Raw genomic sequence first — 19,368 nt, 5'->3', positions numbered from 1 at the left:
GAGTCAGTTAGTTGGGCTATTAGAAATAAACTTTTCTTAGGACATTGTGTGTTATCACCGGGTGCGTTGCATTACATTTCACTGCATATATGTATAGAATCTTTGTGTATGTGTGTGACGAATAAAAATCTTGAATCTTGGAAAAACAAACTAGACAAGACCGTGAGTAGAACTATTAAGAAACTACTCGATCCCATCAGCCGTGGCCCGTGACACCTTTCCGACAACTTCCAACCTACCGGCAGTTACGCGCGCTTCTCCCTCAACCCTCATCGAGTTGATCTCGTGAACAACGGCGTCGCCACACGTCGCGGTTGAAACGACCGCGGAGCCCGGCGCCGGCACACGACGCGGCAAACGTTGCCGTGGGGCAACAGCGAGACCCCGCCGATCGGAGACGTCGCTGCTGCGCTCTGGCGCCACGGGCAGCGCGTCTCCTCCGCCGCGCCGGGAACAGAGCATGTTTCCCCCCCCCCTCGAAACGAAGCCCGACGTCATAAGGACTCGGGGCTTCCGCGGGCGCCACAAACCGCTCGTCGCGCTCCCGTAGCGCACGGTAAGTCTTGCGTCGGGCGGCTGACGGCGTTGCGGCCGACAATAACGCGACGACCGAAACCTCGATTCCGACGAGGGAACTCCGGAAACTCGCCGTTACGCTCCGTACGAGCGACGGGACGCGATCGACTTCGCCGGTCGGTCATTCCCGAGCGCCGGCAACGACAACGCGGACGAGGAGGGGCGCGGTGCCGTCTGGCGTCTGCAGACGGCACCGGACCGCACCGCACCGCACCGCACCGCACCACCCCCCCTAAGTCGGAGCTGCGATTTTTTTTTTTGTATTTTATTCCGTCCGGGTGCAGGTGCCACCCACGGCGCGGAGCGGTGAACGCCGCGGGCGGCCGCCACCCGCCTGGTCTGCAGGTCGGTGGAACGGGAGACCGGAAAGCTCGCCTCTCGTCGGCCGCTTCCGCCCGCGCGTCACTTCCTCTCTCCGCGTCGCTCGGGGCCGTCGCTCGGAACGTGACGTCCCCGGCGCTCCCGGAGGGTTGACATTGCTGCAGACGCGGCGGCGTTTCAATTTTGGAAAAAAAAATAAAATAAAAATAACAAAAAATACAATAAGCGCGCACGGGGAGGTCATCTTCCGGGGGTGTATGTACTGCCTTTACGAGGTTGAGCTCCAGCCTCAGAATAAGTTGCTAGCGTTAACGCGGGTCCCGCACGGTACTAGCGCCGCCGCCGCCGCCGCTGTTCGTGTTCTCACTCGAATCTCTTCCACTTGTTGCAGGGTTTATGGAGAGTCGGCTGGAGCGGCGTCGTGTTGTCATGTCTGCGGTCTGAAGCGCCGGCGTAAGCGAAGACCACCGGTACGTATACAAGCGAATCACTGGCTAGCGGTGAATACATCGTGTGTGTGGAAACGGAATCAGGTCGTTGGTCCACTGCTGCTTATCCGGGACCGGGGTGGTGCGGGCGGCGGCCTTGGCTGAGTGGCCCAGACTTCTCTCCCCCCCCCCAGAAACTTTCTTCGGGGGCGTTTTGAGGAGTTCCCGTTCCAGCTGAGAGACTGTGATCCCTCTGTAGCTCATGGGTCTGGCCCGGGGGTCTCCTTCCATTTTGTCCGTGCCCGCTAAAGCTCCAACGAGCGGTGAAACACCTCCGTAAGCTCTTCTCAATGCGGAGGAGCAGCTCGCCCGATCTCTTAGCCTGAGCTCCAGGTTCCCCGCCGAGTAACCCTTACTTCAGCCGCCTCTATCCAGGACCTTTATAAAGCTCATGACCGTAGGGTGAGGATTGACCGGGAAATTTAAGAGCTTTGCGTCCTCGGCTGGCTCTCTGCGCGGTGGAGAGAGAAGCCTTTATTTAGAAGCCTGTCTTTATTACTGCGGATGCTGCACCCACCCGTCTGTCAATCTCATTCCCTCTTATCCTCCCGCCGAATATGACTGTAGGATACCTAAACTAGGGTACACGCTTGGGTTTTAAACTATGCTTGGGTCAGCTGCAGTCTTTCTGGCCTGCCGCTCATTCTTTTAGCTTGGCAGCTTCCTTTGGGTTGCCGCTATAACAGGCAGCTTCCACCTTCTTGCCCACAGCTCCAAGCAGGTGCTTCCACAATGGCAGATTTGAACAGGGTCATTCAGACTCATGTCCTCAGCCTCCGTCGGGATGTGGCAGAAGCTCCACCTGAGGTGGGAATTGAAATCACAAAGGAACGGTTGCAAGCGTACACTCTTCCTGTTTGGTCTTGCCGGTTCTGTCCGATAGCTTACCCCGCCATCTGATCCGGGTCCTCACCAGGTGGTGATGGGTAGACAGCTCTGCTCCTGTGCCCAGGTCCGATGAAACAACTACAAAGTCGATCATCGACCTTCGGCCCAAGGGGCTCTGGTACCGAGTACAGATATGAGCCACCTTGTGTTTGAATGCGGTGTTTGTTTTGGACAGTGTGTGACTAGCACAGTAGTTGAATCAAAGGGCTACGTTCAAGTTCAGATCGGGCAGATGTTACTCCCAGTCGGGTGATTTGAGTGTACTGTACTAATGCAGCCGATGCAGATAATCCCTTTCAAAAATGGCTTGCTCCTCTCTGCAGGGGAGAGTCCAATTAACACAGCGATGCAGCAGTCTGAATGTAGCGGCCAGGAGGCGACGGTGGACGTCCAGTTCACCGATCTACCGAACGCCCTCATCGCCTGCAAAGTAGCGGCCGATCTGTTCAGTGACAGCAGTCTGAAGGTGAGAGAGAGAGAGAGAGAGAGAGAGAGAGAGAGAGAGAGAGAGAGAGAGAGAGAGAGAGAGAGAGAGAGAGAGAGAGAGAGAGAGAGAGAGAGAGAGAGAGAGAGAGAGAGAGAGAGAGAGAGAGAGAGAGAGAGAGCCTTTCTTAATGGCATTTTGGTGAAGTTTTCTCATATATTGATACCAATTTCGCTGATGGCTCCCATAAGCTTCATATTGGAGTATTGATGATCTGAGAGAATCTGTGATTGTGCAGCTGTAATAATAACTGAAGAAATTGACTGAACTTTTGCATGGGGTGCTTTGTGGAGAACCAAGACTGCGATAATAACTAGAGCCCGACCGATTTGTCGGTTTGGCCGATATGTGTCCATTATTTGACCACATCAGCATCGGCAGTAATGCGATGTGATGTGTCCCTATTTTTCAAGTATACTAAACAAAACACTAATTGTTTATCCTGTTCTTGTCTGTTTTACAGTACTTTTAAGTTACTCGCCAAAACAAGCGCAGAAGTGTGACGAGGCATTATAAATCCATCCATCTTTGTTTACACTCAGGGTTAGACACAACTCTCCAAGCAGGAAGCGATGTGCGTTCATTGGAAACATGGAAAAATAACTTTTTTCAGGAGGAAAAAAAGATGCAATTTAATTCATTTTTTATCCATCAAAAAAGTTCTGTGTGTTTTATTTTAAGTTTCATTTGTTTATAAGTTAAATGTTCTAAAATATAGAGTCTTTAATGGGCTGGGACTCTCCAAAATCGGGATCGGCATCGGACCCGAAAATCTGGCATCGGTGGGGCTCGATTGATGACGCAAACAAATATGTGGAACCAAAATCCAATTTCCCTGCAGCTCTTTCGCTGCAGAACCGGGAGCATACCTGGTGAATACTAAATATGTTAGTGACTTTTCTTTCACCATTTTGCTTCAGTGAGGTAATATCCAAAATTGGAGGTGTCTGTCTGGGTGTGTCTATGTTTGAACATACACCGATCAGCCACAACATTAAAACCACCTGCTTAATATTGTGTAGGGCCCACTCGTACCGCCAAAACAGGTCTGACCTGACGAGGCATGATCTCCACAAAACCTCTGAAGGTGTCTGTGGAATCTGGCACCAAGACGTTAGCAGCAGATCCTTTAACTCCTGGAAGTTGTGAGGTGGGGTCTCCATGGATCGAGCTTGTTGTTCCAGCACATCCCACTGATGCTCGATTGGATTGAGATCTGGGGAATTTGGAGGCCAAGTGAACACCTTGAACTCTTTTGTCATGTTCCATTTTTTTGCAGTGTGGCAGGGGACATTATCCTGCTGAAAGAGGCCACTGCCATCAGGGAATACTGTTTCCATGAAGGGGTGTACTTGGTCTGCAACAATGTTTAGGACGGTGGTACGTGTCAATGTAACATCCACATCAATGCCAGGACACAGGGTTTCCCAGCAGAACATGGCCCTAGAACCTCACAATGCGTCCGCCGGCTTGTCTTCTTCCCAAACCACGCACGCACACCTGGTCATCCACATTATGTAGAAGAAAATGTGATTCATCAGACCAGGCTGCCTTCTTCCATTGCTCTATGGGCCAATTCTGATGCTTACATGCCCAGGTGCTTAGGTGCTTTCAGAGGTGGACAGGGGTCAGCATGGACACTGACCTGCCTGTGGCTACACAGCCCGATACGCAGCCAGCTGTGATGCACTGTGTGTTCTGACACCTTTCTATCGTAGCAGCATTAACTTTTTCAGCAATTTGTGCTACAGTAGCTCTTCTGTTGGATCGGACCAGACGGGCTAGCCTTAGCTCCCCACGTGCATCAATTAACCCCTTGGGGCCCATGACCCTGTTGCCGGTTCACAGGTTGTCCTTCCTTGGACTAGTTTTGGTCGGTACTAACCACTCCATACCAGGACCACAAGACCTGTGGTTTTAGAGATGCTCTGACCCAGTCGCCTATCCATCACAATTTGGTCCTTGTCAAAGTCGCTCAGATCCTTTCGCTTGCCCATTTTTCTTGCTTCCAACGCTTGAACTTCAAGAACTGACAGTTCACTTGCTGCCTAATTAGGGGTGTCGTGATTCCGATTTGAAATCGAAAATCAATCTAAATGAGCGTTCGATTTCGAACTTTGAAATCACAGCCTGTATTTTTGTGGTAATATTGTCCCATGTGGTCCACGGAGTCGACTGTGGCTCACCCGGCTTTGAACCGACTTTCATGAAGTTTGTTTCAGAGTTGGGCGAGCTGTGGTCGGCTCCGGGCGGGTCTGCTGTGCCGCATTTAATTATGGTCTTTTTTTATTGGAATTACAATACAGTGCATTTATGTAATTTAAAAACATGTAAAAACTAGGGATGTTAAAATGTGCAGACTTAACGACAGACTGCCTCAGTGTTCTCCATGTCAAAAAAAAATGTTGAGAACCTTTTTTTTTTTTTTTAATTTACTGTTTCCCAAAAAAGCCTATTTAAAGCTTCAAAATAAAATAAACTGACCTGACCTGTTATCCAAATGGAAGAGGAAGTAGCATGCACCTGCACCGCTGCGGTGGTATGCGCTGCAGGAGTTTCACTTTCTCACTTTGCGTGCTTGAAAATGGTAAATTTGGTGTACAATTCGGAGGCTCTCACGAAACCCTGCAGCGCAATGAAATCCCATGAATCTGACTGAAAGATCTGTCGGGGAATATGTGACCCACCACATACTTTAGAGTCATTCGGCGGCTTTCAATTTTTTTTCCCGCATCATTTGAAAGTAGAGAATCAGAGCTTCTCAGCGAGGTGTCACTTTTGCAAATCAAGCAAATATTTTAAAGCTATAGAAGCTAAGCAAACACTTGTTAATGACAAGGGTGTGGCAAACCGTGTTTCTGAGATAATCACCTCCAAAGCTTTCCCCCACACCGGAATTCAAATGGGGTTAGCGGACAAACAAAGCCTCATGGCTAATGATCATACTGCTGAATGGGCCAGTCACGAACAGCTCAACAACACGCAACTAATTTTGTTTTTAAAAAAGCTTTTGTTCAACAGTAAGAATATACATGTTTTATCAAAGTGGAATTATTTTGGAGTTTGAAAGTACGGACAGCACAACAAAATGAGTCTCAGAAAATCTGAAATCTGAAAATCTGCACCAACCTCAACGGACTTCATCACGTCATCAACTCCTTCCGTTGTAACAACAACGGGGATATCGTCGGTCTCAACCGGTGGTTCTTGGAAATATTCAGTTTAATCGTCACATGAAGTTTGAAATCCGCTGTTTGAAATGTTCTCCAAGTCCGGATGAATATCAGATTCAGCAACGCCGTCATCTTCCGCGTCGCTGTCGGAGAACTATCATCACGGAAAATGAAGTCCGGTACGCGCTGCTAACACTGACTCGGATCTATCGCACTAGTCAGATTAAGGTCCGAAATATGATTCAGAGCTTCCACCACCCGCTTGGCATAATCCTTAACGATTCGGAGAAGAACGTTTTCACAGACAAGTGAGACCGAAACACCCCGTGCTGCGCTTTAAACGTCTGTTTACGGAAGGGACGTAGGTGCGTGACACAAAGGCTTTTTCTTCTTCGCCGTTTCACAACAACGGCTCAGCGTGTGTGAAAGTAGAACAATTTAAAGGTTGAACTCTATCAAAACGGTTTCACATTGTGACTTCACATCACATGGAATATGGATGAATGATCTTCACCTGGACGGTCGCTTTAAAGGAAACAATCGATCAGCGCTGTTCAGTGTAAGCGTAAGTGAACTGTGTTTCCCCATGTAATCTAACGGGAATGTTTAACTCCACGGTTTACCATTTTCTACTGTTTATAAATCAAACTCAGTTTTGAAAATACATTGAGAGATTAAAAAAAACCACAAAGAAACATGAATCTGGAAAAATCTCATTTTCCCTCAAAGTTTTTTTCAACTTATTTGGCTGCTCCTGGCCATTTTAGAAATGCGCGAGATGGCGGCTTTTGCTGTGGTGGGTCACATGTGCGAAAGGGGCTAAATGATGACATAGCCGTCAGTGCTGGGGGGGGGGGGGGGGGGGGGGGAATACATAAGTTTGAAATCGAATTGAATCGTGGATTTTGGAGAATTGTAACATCCCTATGCCCGATAGATCCCACACCTGGACCATTTGTGGTGCCATTCGAACGAGGTGATCGTTGTTCTTTACTTGACCTGTCAGTGGTTTTAATGTTATGGCTGTAGATGTGATACAAGCTTTCGGTGGTAAAACTAAACGGGAATAAAAAAGGTCAGTCTGTTTCAGGCTGATTACTATGCAGTATGTTGTTGTCGTCCATACAGTACATTCTCATTCCAACCTGCTGTACCCGCAAATGTCAGCGGGCCAGGAGCGGGCTAACATACCTCCACCCTACTGAGACTAATCAATAACTATAGGAAGCATTTGTCTATAGTTTAGCATTTGTCATAGCTATATCTGCAAAAAGATAACATAAGATAACAACTTTATTAATCCCCGGAGGGAAATTCAGAGGAAAATGAAGGGGGGTTGGGCAGAGTCCATTTTCACAAGGGGACATTGGATTTTGCTTTGACTTTCGTTCTGACCACCTGTCATTCTTTTGTTATTTGTTCATTTGGCGTCCAGTTTATATTCAATATTAACTTTGAACTAAGCTCTGAATTGTCTCAAAATACCGAAAGTAAAATGGATATGGAGGATAAAATGTAGGATACATATTTTGTACCGTCATTAACTTGGATGAAAAAGGTCTCATCGCATTAGAAAAAAAAAATGCACGGCAATCCAACACCGCCGAAATAAGATGGAACAATGATATGGAATTAACACTGCGGCGTTGAGTCAAAGTGAGGCTTAGCCGTGCAGCTTTCCACTGGAAGGAGGAAAGAAGGGCTGTGACGGAGTCATTACATGCTCAGTTGCAAGGTGTGGCAGGTGGAGTGGGAATGCTCTCACTTTGGGTAATGATTCAAAGCGCGTGCGTGCGTGCGTGTGTGTGTGTCACATTCCTCTCCGAGCACATCAGTTAGGCGGCGGAAAGTCATACTGCGGAAACCATGCCTTGGAATCTTTTCGGAAACCATCGACCATGTTCCCTTTAACAACGTGATTGTGGGGTGGGGGTGGGTGGGAGGAAAAATGTGTGTGGTTCACACAGATGTGGTTCACATCTGTGTGAATGCTAGTTATTTTTGCTCTGGGACTGTTATATTTGGCTTTTTGTTATCATGTGTCTGTTTCTTGTTGCCTGCCTCTTGACAAAACAGTCCTTTATTTTACCGATTGCCCCAGTATCTGAGCAAGGGCCTTGTTTTTTAGACACGCTCATTCACTTGCGCATCTTTACCGTTTGTCAGCCCTGGAACGTGGCTCCAGGCTGTAACTGCACCTGGAATGCTCTGCTAAACTGAAACGGAAGCTTTCTAGCAATAAGACACTGTCAGAAAGACAGTGGTTTGAGTTTTCTGTGTGGCTGGGTGTGTGTGCGGTTCCCCAAAGTGAACCATCGACCAATTTGACCCGCCTGTAATTGGTCAAAATATTACGTGCTGGTTGCTTCGGTCACGGTTGATCCGCCAGGTAGCGGAGTTCAAATTTCCTCTCTGGTTCCTTCCATTGCTGTCGCTCCCGTTGAGTGTAACGACAACGTTGTTCCGGTTCATGTTCTGTCCTCCTTTGTCTGTCTGTCCCTACACCAGCGTCTCAGTCGGCGTCTTGCATTAAAACATTTTGCACTCAACTGGGCTTATCTGACAACCGCACACACGCGTAATCGACCAGATTTACACACACACACACACACACACACACACACACACACACACACACACACACACACACACACACACACACACACACACACTTATGCAACAGCAATTTGACAAAGACACTATTTAACACACAAAGCAGCAAGCTGACCCAGTCTGGTGTTGTGGGGCCTTGCTGACGTTGACGGAAAACACAAAACAAAAGCAGGGGGAAGTCGAAAGAGCATCTAATGAATAGGTGACTTGTGTGTGTGTGTGTGTGTGTGTGTGTGTGTGTGTGTGTGTGTGTGTGTGTGTGTGTGTGTGTGTGTGTGTGTGTGTGTGTGTGTGTGTGTGTGTGTGTGTGGGTGGGTGTGTCTTGTTTCCTTCTATCCATCCTGCTGTTTTTCCACTAGACGTCTGCAAGGAATTCTGCCTCAGCTAAGAGATCATATGGCAAAGTGTGTGTGTGTGTGTGTGTGTGTGTGTGTGTGTGTGTGTGTGTGTGTGTGTGTGTGTGTGTGTGTGTGTGTGTGTGTGTGTGTGTGTGTGTGTGTGTGTGTGTGTGTGTGTGTGTGTGTGTGCGCGCCAATTTGCCAGTTCTGTTTAAGGAGCGAAGGTAGTTAATTGGAATTCCGAGACAAATCCACTAATTGGAACATGGAATTTGTGTGAGTGCTCGGCCATTAACCCTGTGGAAATGTGATGTAAGTTTGTTTTTGCGTATCCTTAATTACACTCGTTTGATGAAAAGTGTGTCTCGGAATGCCCTTTCCAGGAGTCTTTACTTGTCATTCCACTGAGTGATTCATATCATTCCCGCCGCAATTCAAGGGAGCGGAATTCCCACAGGCCATGGACAGGAGCGTCTTGAAAAACCCCATATTTTCTGAAAGGTCACCTTGAAACTTTTTTTTTTTTTTTTTGTATCTTTCAGTGAGTTGGTGTTTCCTCCATCGCAGGCCTGGTTCATCAGCTGACATTCGGCGACATGCATGGACTGACTGAGCGATGAGTCGTCTTTTGTGGCAGACAGCTAGTAGCCTAACGGTGGTTTATTATATTGATTACCCCGTACACTTTTTGTGTGTTTTGGAGGAAAAATTAGTGAAAGAGGACTAGAAATTGTCTGCAGGTGGCGTCGATGGCTTCAAAAACAACATCTAGATGGCAAACTATGAACGTTTTTCAATCGCGTTTTATTGTCATTATTTGTTGTTGCGTGACTTGAGGGAGACGTGTTCTCGGTGGGCCATGCATGGGCCGCGCCCCAAGAACTGCAAATTTGGAATAAACTGTTTGTGCACTCGCAGGGCGCGGCCCGTGACACGCTCTTGTTTGCCCCCCCGGCCTCGAACACAAGGAGAAACAAAGGGAGAGATATCCCCCCCCCCCGTTATTAGGTCACACTCCATCCACACGCTCCGTGTTAACGAATCACAGCGGAGGCAAAGTCCAGCCAGCGAGTTATAACGGGAAACAAACTGTCCCAAACTCATGACTTTTGATCAGCGCGATAGTTGAACCGCAGAGGAAAAAGAGCGGCTTTGAACTCAGCCGAATGGGGACTCAGTCCTTCAAATCTCCTTTTTCCTTTTTCTTCTCCGTCCTCCCCTCTCTCCCTGGCCGAGTGGAAGGATCTATATAGGTAGGTGTGTGTGTGTGTGTGTGTGTGTGTGTGTGTGTGTGTGTGTGTGTGTGTGTGTGTGTGTGTGTGTGTGTGTGTGTGTGTGTGTGTGTGTGTGTGTGTGTGTGTGTACACGCGTGGGGCTATCTGGTGGTGAGGGAATGGAAAAAATGGGAAGATGAAACCAAAACATAGCAATGGAAAAAATGCAGGGCTGAGCGCGCCCAACGCACGCACGCACACACACACATAGACATGTGCGCGACGAGCAGCGGGGAAGATTAAAGTCTGGAGATGATTAGCACCTTACATACACATACTCACACGGTAATGTTTAACAAACAGCACTTAGATGAGAGCGCCGGGCTCCGGTCTCCGTAGGCGCGCCGCGATTGCGCCACAACCCCTTTTCCGCGCGCACACATTTTCCATCGCGCTCGCAACCACGCCAACATATGGCACCGCAGCGCTCCGCCGGTCCTTTTCGCCGCGCACCTGCGCTCTGTACGCTTTCGCGTGTCGGAAATAGTCCGGCGACAAGCCTTCTAATAGCCGTAGTTTATGAAGTGCGCCATTCCAGGCCTGGTCGCAGGCGTCGGCCAGAGCCTTGTGAGCCGCGCACGCGCGACTGACACTGGGGTCGTCCAGTCAAGCTGGTGGGGTTTAGGTTTTGGTATTTATTTGTCAGTGCTTGGCATCGTGGCCACCGCCACCCAGAGGTGGAAAATAACTTAGTGTGTATAATTGCACGTGTTTGTGTTTGGATCAAGGGGGCGGGCTTTCTTTCCATGGGGGCAAACGCAATTGGCCGCTCAAAACAACTCAACTTTAGTCCTCCAAACGGATTGGCTTAGCTAACTGATTGGGGTGGGGTGGGTGGGGTCACACATGATCGCGTAATACATTTTCAAGTCAAGTCAGGTGAGGTGAGACAGCAAAGCAACCCATTTGTTCTTTTGAAGCATGGTCGGGGAAACCTCTGTCCCACTGAGCTATAACCAAACCTACGACCTTCCAAGACTTGACGCAGCCTGTTTTTCCTGTGCTGATGAAGTAGTTGGTCGTAGCTTATTAAATGATTGTTCATGGTGGTTGTGTGTCACATATGAGACACGCAAGTTGTACTTGTTGTATTCTTGGTGACATTCCTGCTTTTGACATTTTTGCATTTGGTTTGTCAGTGGAAACAGTTAGAAACTTGGAAAGGCTGACGTGTGATGCGCATTGTTTTGAGAAGTGTGACTCATGATGCATATACACTCTTCTGGCACAATGATTCATTTGTTCTCAACTGTCTTGTTTAAAAAGGAAAGAGAAGCTGCAAAAAGTGTGGACGGTTCATCTCTCAAAGAATCAATACTCAGCCAATTGGAAATGATTGAAATAGTAAACGCCGGTGTAAGCGTGTGGGCATCTCGTTCTCAACACCACCGTTGTTGCTGCGCTCATTAACAGTGTGCCCGCACACCTGTCTTTCGCACGCTGGCATTTCTATAAACACACACACACACACACACACACACACACACAGACAGGTGTAAGCGTTTGGGGGCTGGCAAAGCCTTGTTTTGCTTGTAACTGAATGAAGGCCTCGACAAAATGCGCGCACACACACACACACACACACACACACACACACACACACACCCGGGAGACGCACACACTTCTCTCTGCTATTAATACCCCATAAAAGCCTGTTATCAAACTGTGTACTTTCCATGAGCGCTGTGTCACTTTTACCTCTCTCTCTCTCTCTCTCTCTCTCTCTCTCTCTCCATTCTGCATTATTTCAAGCCCAGTGAGCGCTCTCTCTCGCTCTCTTTCTCTCTCTCTCTGTCGCTCTTTAGCTTCCCCTCTGTCTGTCTCCATCTCTCTTCCTGGCTGTGAGTCTCTCTTTCTGTCTGTCTGTCTGTCCCCTTGTCTTTCCTCCATCCATATTTACTCAGAATGACGTGTGTTTTCCAAGACTCTGCCTAAGCACTCAATAGTTGAGTGTCCTGATAAGCCTGTTAATTCTGTGTGTGTGTGTGTGTGTGTGTGTGTGTGTGTGTGTGTGTGTGTGTGTGTGTGTGTGTGTGTGTGTGTGTGTGTGTGTGTGTGTGTGTGTGTGTGTGTGTGTGTGTGTGTGTGTGTGTGTGTGTAATCCTGGGTGAGAAGCTCATTGTCCCATATTTTCCATTCAGGAACACCAATGACAGAGATGAAGTTTGTCACATTTTAACAGGGTGAAACAAGTGTGTGTGTGCGCACGCGCATGTGGGATTGTGTTTGTGAATGGGGAGGGGCACACAGTTGGCTGTGTTACTATTCTCAAATTGCTCTCACACACACACACACACACACACATTTCTCTTCCTCTTTCTCTCTGATTAGTCAGCATTGGAACAAGAGTGGGAGAGACTTGTCTGACACCAGAGAGTAGGAAAGAGGGAGGAGGGAGGGGGGCGGGATCTTACCCAGCCCCCCTTTAGCACCCGATTGGCTCTGAGCGTAACCGACACTGCGAGAGTGAACAGAACGGAGGGAGGGAGGAGGCGCGGGACGTGCGTCAGCCGCCGGCTGCTTCATAAAAGCGGCCGTGTGGCAGGAGAGAGAAGGATAAGACTGAGACGGCTGCCAGCTCGGAAGGAGGAAATCCGCGCGGCAGAGACGGAGACAGTATTGTGTAACGACCGCAGTGCCGTCGTCAGTTTGTGGACGAGTGGAGGGTCGATCAGTCAAAGCCATTCATCTCGTCGCTCCGGCTTGCAGGCGGTGTTAGCATTGGAAATCTGGGTCAGGAGGCTACACTACACACTCATCTTTCCCACTGGCTCTGCGGCTGCAGGCTCGTTTCCACCGCTGAACAGAGCAGGTTTACGTTTAGCGTTAGGGAATAAATTAAGGATATATTCATCGTTTTCAACCAGTTATCTCCCGAATAAACAGAAGAGATAGGAAGCGCCGAAGGGAGGAGAAGGGGCTTAATCGATCGCAGGGCGAGCGGAGCAGCAGGCGGTTGGGGGAAACCAGACGAAACAGCGACCGCTTCCCGGGTCTCCCGTCACCCTGGGGAAGGCAACGGCCCCCGAACCCCCCCGACTCCCCCCTTCCTCTTCGTCGTCGCCGTCCTTCCTGTCCGTTTCGTCCTCCCCTCTGAGCTCGGCGTCGGCCCCGCACGCCGCCCTCAGGTGGAAGCGCTTTCGTCTTCCAGGATTACCCATCATGCACATCAAGACCACGAAGTGCAACCGCTTCTGCCTGGTGGCCTCCATGGCGCACCAGGAGGTGTTTGACCGTCCCGACGCACAGGTAAGAACACCCAACCGGCGAGCTTTGGGCGACTTTTTGAAACCGTGTTGGATTAAACGTGTTGGCCCCGGCCTTTTATTTAAAAAAGAAAAACATTTTGTGTCATGGCGTCTGCCCGAAGGATGCACCACTTTTTAGTCATTCGGAGTTGGCTGGTATTGAGTGCCAATAGGGTCCATTACTTTCCTGAGCCTTTGGCGCATTTACCTCCCTCGCAGCATTCCGGTTTGACTACACATTCATGTCGGCCTGCGGAGGTGAAGTCAAATCTGTTATCCCCAGAAGAACGTCTCCAACAGAATGAATTCCCTGAGTAGCCTACCGGGAGGCATTTCAACACATTGGTGACAACACCGTGCCGTCGTCGTTCTCTTCCTGCTGTTGAGTGCTGAATGGACAGTAGTCCGCTGACAAGTGCACGAGGGTCGAGGTTGCCATAGTGATCGGCAAGAATGACAGCCAGGTTCAGTAGTCTGTTGTGCCGCCAGAAATCAGCCAACAAATGCCTCCATGTGACGGTCTTCAAAGCAGCCTCTGCTGCAGCTTCAGAGGTGGTCCTGTTTTTGGACAGTGTGTGTGTGTGTGTGTGTGTGTGTGTGCGTGTGCGTGTGCGTGCGCGCGCGCAAAGGTCATCTGTCTCTCATTTTTCTTCCTTAATTAGATTTTCCAACAGTAATTTGTCATTTTATATCGAGGCCATAGCTCTCCCTCAGTGACGCAAGCGACACACACACACGGGGGAACAGACAAAGGCAAGCTGCAGATTCTTTCGTACTGAGAAGAGGGACAGATATAGCATCCGCTAATAAGGAGACATTTTTAATGAATCATAGCCACATGTTATTTTTTGATTTTATTTATTTTTTTTATTATTATGCTTGAGCAGCGTCCTGCTCACTGATGGCAGTTTATTTTTAGCCTCAAAACAGTAAATGGGGGAAAAAAATTCAAAGGCGACGCGGCGCTTTGTGAGCAGTTTTTGTTCCAGTATTGAATGTAAACAGTGGACTATCAGCACGATCGCAGCTGGAGACCTACGTTTGATGTGTGTTTCGTGTTCTAACCAGGTTCAGCACAAAGGAAAAATGGTAAAAGAAAAAATAAAAATAGGATCCGGGAGGAAGAGCCCACTCTCTCTAAACGTTGGGCTCCTTCCTGTCCGGATTGAATCCAACCACTTCATCCTCCTCAAAGACTGTTTGAAGACACGCTCGGGGGTTGAATGCACAATCAATGCGACCAACGGAATCTTTTCACCGAAATGTTTTTCGTTGGTATGACCGCGATCAATATGGACGCGAGAGAGAGAGAGGCACCGTTCTGAATCTTGACTTAGAATGTCTCTCTTTTTTTTTTCCCCCCTTTTTGAAAGATCCATTACAGCCGTGGCAAAACTCAAATTGACCAAGGAAATGTCTCATTTCTAGGACTCATTATCGAGTGATTATAAGCACATTACCACAGCTCATTCAAAGTGATTAATGATTATGTTTAAAGGAGCCAAGGGACGGATTCTAGTGAAGGACTGATTCTAGTGAAGGACTGATTCTAGTGAAGGACGGATTCTAGTGAAGGACCGGATTGTAGTGAAGGACTGGTTCTAGTGAAGGACGGATTCTAGTGAAGGACGGATTCTAGTGAAGGACGGATTCTAGTGAAGGACTGGTTCTAGTGAAGGACTGGTTCTAGTGAAGGACTGGTTCTAGTGAAGGACTGGTTCTAGTGAAGGACAGATTCTAGTGAAGGACTGGTTCTCGACAAGGACTAGTTCTAGTGAAGGACGGATTCTAGTGAAGGACTGGTTCTAGTGAAGGACGGATTCTAGTGAAGGACGGATTCTAGTGAAGGACTGGTTCTAGTGAAGGACGGATTCTAGTGAAGGACTAGTTCTAGTGAAGGACTGGTTCTAGTGAAGGACGGATTCTAGTGAAGGACTGGTTCTAGTGAAGGACTGGTTCTAGTGAAGGACTGGTTCTAGTGAAGGACGGATTCTAGTGAAGGACTGGTTCTAGTGAAGGACGGATTCTAGTGAAGGACTGGTTCTCGACAAGGACTAGTTCTAGTGGAGGACTGATTCTAGTGAAGGACTGACCTCCTCCTCCTCCTCCTCCTCCTCCTCCTCCTCTTCCTCACAGGCCAGTTTCGAAGGCCTGTTCCGCTCCTTTGACCCGGAGGTCCAGTTCCAGTACTTCCGCTCGTTCCGGCGCATCCGCATCAGCTTCCAGGACGCGCTGGCCGCCGCCGAGGCCCGACTGCGGCTGCACAAGACGGACTTCAACGGCAGAGAGATGAGGCTCTACTTTGCCCAGGTTTGAGCTTGTGCCGTCGTGACTTCCATCATTTATTTATTTTGTTTTAAAGCTCAGCAACCTTTTGGCCTCGGCGCTGCTTGATATTGTCTGGGGTTTCAGTCGTGGTCACGTCGTGCAGTTTTCTGAGCGTCGGGTCCGTACTTGCTTGCGTTTCCCGCTCATGACGAGACAACCTCCCCTCTGCCCCCCCTCCTCCCCCGCCAGTCGGTCCACATCGGAAGCCCCCGGCTGGAGCCCCCCAAGCCCGACAAGCAGTTCCTGATCTCGCCCCCGGCCTCGCCGCCGGTGGGCTGGGAGCAGTCCCGGGACGCCACGCCCGTCATCAACTACGACCTGCTCTGCGCCATCTCCAAGCTGGGACCAGGTAAAAGGAGCAGGAGCCTCCTTATTGACGCGCCGGGAACAGGAAGTGCCTCTTCCTCTGTGTTGGGTTGGAGGCAGCACTAGTTTTGACCGGTGTTGGGGGCAACGCGTTCGTTCGAGTACTTTTTTTTTTGTGGTAACGAGTAACGTAACGCGTAAGTTTTGCATTTGAAGTAATCGGTTTAATTACATTTCCAAATAAGCAATCCATTACTGTTAAAACGTTCCTTCTTTTCGTAGCGACAAACATGATTGGCTAGAGGTGAAAGGTCAGCTTTAGATCGTCCTCATGGATTGACTTTTGCGTCCTTGCGCACTCGTAGCTCAGCGAGCGCGATGGCACCGTGCGCAGATTTTGCCTCGTGGAAGTACTGGCGTTACTTTGAATTTGCGGGTGGAAGGGACGAGAGCGGTGTGTATTCACGTTCAGGTACTTCAAATAATGAACCTTTTTTCATCGCAGTTGAATTGCATGAAGTATGATCGTTCATAAAGCGCTGTAAGGGATGTTGTTCAGGCATTCCTACAGAGTTAGACTACACAGTGACTGTCCAGTCAACATATTGAAAGGTAGCTGTATAAGTAGGCCACGCCCCCTCTGGACAATATAACCTGACCAACATGCGTTGGATAACGCAAAAGTACTCTAACCAGTTACTTTCATCAGCCGGTAACGCTGTATCGTAACAATAATTGTGTTACATTTTTATGATGTGTTTTGTCATGTATGTCATCGCTGCTGCAACGCTGGAACTTCCCTTTAGGGATTAATAAAGTATTTGTATCTTTATCTTAATGGCAGTAATCTTTTAATGTAACTTTTGTAACTAAGTTACTTTTAAAAGTAATTTTAACCCAATACCGGTTTTGACTTGCATCCGACGTCGTCATGGGCAGACGTGCCTGCAAGCACAAAGAAACGCCCTCTCGCTCAAGCTCAAAATTCAGAACAAATAAAAGACTCAAACCCGAACCCTAAAACGTCAACACTTATGCCGCTGATCTTGGTGATTTTAAGCCCACGGTGTTGATCTTGGCAAGTCAAGCCGAGCGCTGTGATCAGTCTTTGGAGGCTCGTTTGGAGAGTCCTGTCTCTGGTAATAACTCTCTGTCCCCGTCGCCCCCTCCCTTCAGGCGACAAGTACGAGCTCCACACGGCCACGCCCACCACGCCCAGCGTCGTGGTGCACGTGTGCGAGGACGAGCGCGGCGGCGACAGCTCGGGCCCCGACGACAGCGACCAGGACGACGGCAAGGCTCGCCCGCCGCGGCCCAAGATCATCCAGACGCGCCGCCCCGACTACTCCCCCGGCGTCAAGCAGTGAGGCCCCTCCCCAACCGGCCGCCCCTCCCCTCCCCCGGGAAAAAAAAAAATTTAAAAAATAAATACAACCTCGGCTTTCAACCGTGGCTTCTGAAGCGACGGGAGGGAAAAGCGCTTCAAAAGAAATAGAAATCCATGTTTGAAAATACCTTTTTTTTTTTTTTTTTAATAAAGAAAAGAAATCACTCTCGACACGAAAAAACTTTGAGGGGAAAAATGTTCGAGATTTGTGACGTCATCGCTTCCGGCGAGCGCTAGAGGGCGCCTCCGCCGCCGCGTCGCGCATTTCACGCGGGGGATGTGGGAGAGAGAGAGAGAGAGAGCGTCTGTGGTAGAGAGTACGAGGGATGACGGAGAAGGTAACGCGCCGTCGCGCGGGTGGGGTTTTTAGTTTCGTCTTGTATCCTGCGAGTTTCAGACTCGAGAGACAAGCGCAACAGTTTAGGGAAACGAGCCGATCGGAAAGGTGGAAAGCTGTCTTTTGTTTTTTTTGGGTTTTTTTTACTACTTTCGACATTGCCGTTTCTGACGGGTTGTTTTTCTTTTTTCCGGAAACCGGACGGGCGTTGCCAGGGTGCTATGTTAAAGTCGGGCGATGTTTTGGAGGCTCGTTTGAGAGGGGGCAGGAGTTGGAGCGATACACAATCGAACGCGTGTACGGGCTCGGTGGCGGCCATTTTTTTGCTTTGATGTCGTCGTCGTCTTCGTCCCGCCCGGCAACGCAATACGCAGACCCCCGTCTCTTTGTGCGGACGGCTCCGTCGAGAAGGACTATCGCTTGGATCCTATGAGGTGGGATGAGCTGCATTATACGCTGGCAGCGGTCGTAGGTGTTTTTATTTGTACTCGTAGGACCCCCCCCCCCGCCAACAGCCCAAACTCCGAGTACCACGAAAGCCAACTATGATATTTTGTAGTTGCCGTTTTAACAATGGGGCTCACCCATGTGTACTTGGTACCTGGGTTGTTGATTATAAGGGTACTTGAAATAGTATCTTGTTTTGTTTTTTTGCTGGTGGGAGGAAACCAATAAGAAGGTCTGCAAGCGTGAGGAGGAGGAGGAAGAGGAGGAGGGAAACGCAGTAGAAAGGATTTGCCTGTCGCTCCTATCTCGTCATATTTCAGAACTTTACGTACCTGTACTGTATTTCTACTGGACATTTGTATAGAACCACTGTACGTAGGTTAACGTGTGCACCCGTCACTGTGCACACGGTAGAAGTGTGTGTCTCGGTCTCTCTGTGTGTCTCGTTTTGGCAAAAGTCTGTCGCCCCCCCCCCAAATACCGAATAAGTGCTCATAGAAGGATTTTACGCACCCACCCAGGGAGGACTCTTTTTGGGGGGTGGGGGACAGCGGTGTGAAAAAAGGTGTACGTCTACATTTTTGGTAACGAGTTGCATTCTACGTATTCTACCGTTGCTGTGTTGGGTTCCTACGTTTGACTTATGTGATTTTCAAGGAGAGGAAGGAAAAAATTTAAATAAAAAAATTTAAAAAAAAAAAGCTACGCTGCCTGGATGAGAACGGCTCAAGGAGTACTTACTACTTTGGGGAGAAAAAAAAAAAAAAGCAACTAGTTAACCAAACTTTTAACTCACTGTTGTCTTGGCTTGGTAAAAAGAAAAATGTAAGATATTAACCGTTTCTCAGCCTCGCTGTGTTTCCGATGCTTGGGGACGAATTGAGACGTTGGCTCAGAGAATGTTTTGTTTTTTAATTATTACGATTATTTATTCTTTTTCGCTAGAGCACCTGGCCCCGACATGAGAGCTTGTATAAGCAGCACTGTGAAATGCATGCACCTCTGACACCTCCAAAAGACCTTTTTATTTCAAAGAATCAGCGGCCCCCGTTCATTTCTAGGAGATACATTTACTTCTATTTAATTTCATATATCTGGAAAGAGTAATTAGCCTTGTGGATTTTTTTTTTCCATCGAATAAAGACTCGACCATCTCCTAA

At 48.7% G+C, this 19,368-nt stretch overlaps 1 protein-coding gene across 3 annotated transcripts; it reads left to right on the top strand.

The window, feature by feature from the left end:
• The first annotated feature begins 530 nt into the window (after window positions 1-530).
• Window positions 531-19,368, top strand: rcan1b (regulator of calcineurin 1b). 3 transcript variants are annotated; one of them, XM_080024440.1, is made up of 6 exons: window positions 531-556; window positions 1,289-1,367; window positions 2,597-2,739; window positions 15,540-15,713; window positions 15,921-16,080; window positions 17,214-19,368. In XM_080024440.1, the coding sequence occupies exons 3-6, from the start codon at window positions 2,620-2,622 to the stop codon at window positions 17,402-17,404; spliced, it is 645 nt and encodes a 214-aa protein (XP_079880566.1). In that variant the 5' UTR covers window positions 531-556; window positions 1,289-1,367; window positions 2,597-2,619; the 3' UTR covers window positions 17,405-19,368. The 3 variants fall into 3 exon arrangements, with proteins under 3 accessions (XP_079880566.1, XP_079880565.1, XP_079880567.1); XM_080024439.1 differs by lacking the exon at window positions 531-556 and adding an exon at window positions 990-1,152; XM_080024441.1 differs by lacking the exons at window positions 531-556; window positions 1,289-1,367; window positions 2,597-2,739 and adding an exon at window positions 12,711-13,404.

Source organism: Zeus faber (genome assembly GCF_960531495.2).
Source record: "Zeus faber genome assembly, chromosome: 2".
Classification (NCBI taxonomy): Eukaryota; Metazoa; Chordata; class Actinopteri; order Zeiformes; family Zeidae; genus Zeus; species Zeus faber.
This window is presented reverse-complemented; position numbering and strand designations above follow the sequence as displayed.

Bases quoted from the DNA above. Each gene is read 5' to 3' on its own strand.
- rcan1b (XM_080024440.1), top strand. From the start codon at position 2,620: ATGCAGCAGTCTGAATGTAGCGGCCAGGAGGCGACGGTGGACGTCCAG. The intron at 15,714-15,920 runs GTTTGAGCTTGT...CTCCCCCGCCAG, and splicing joins TGAGGCTCTACTTTGCCCAG to TCGGTCCACATCGGAAGCCC. The intron at 16,081-17,213 runs GTAAAAGGAGCA...CCCTCCCTTCAG, and splicing joins CATCTCCAAGCTGGGACCAG to GCGACAAGTACGAGCTCCAC.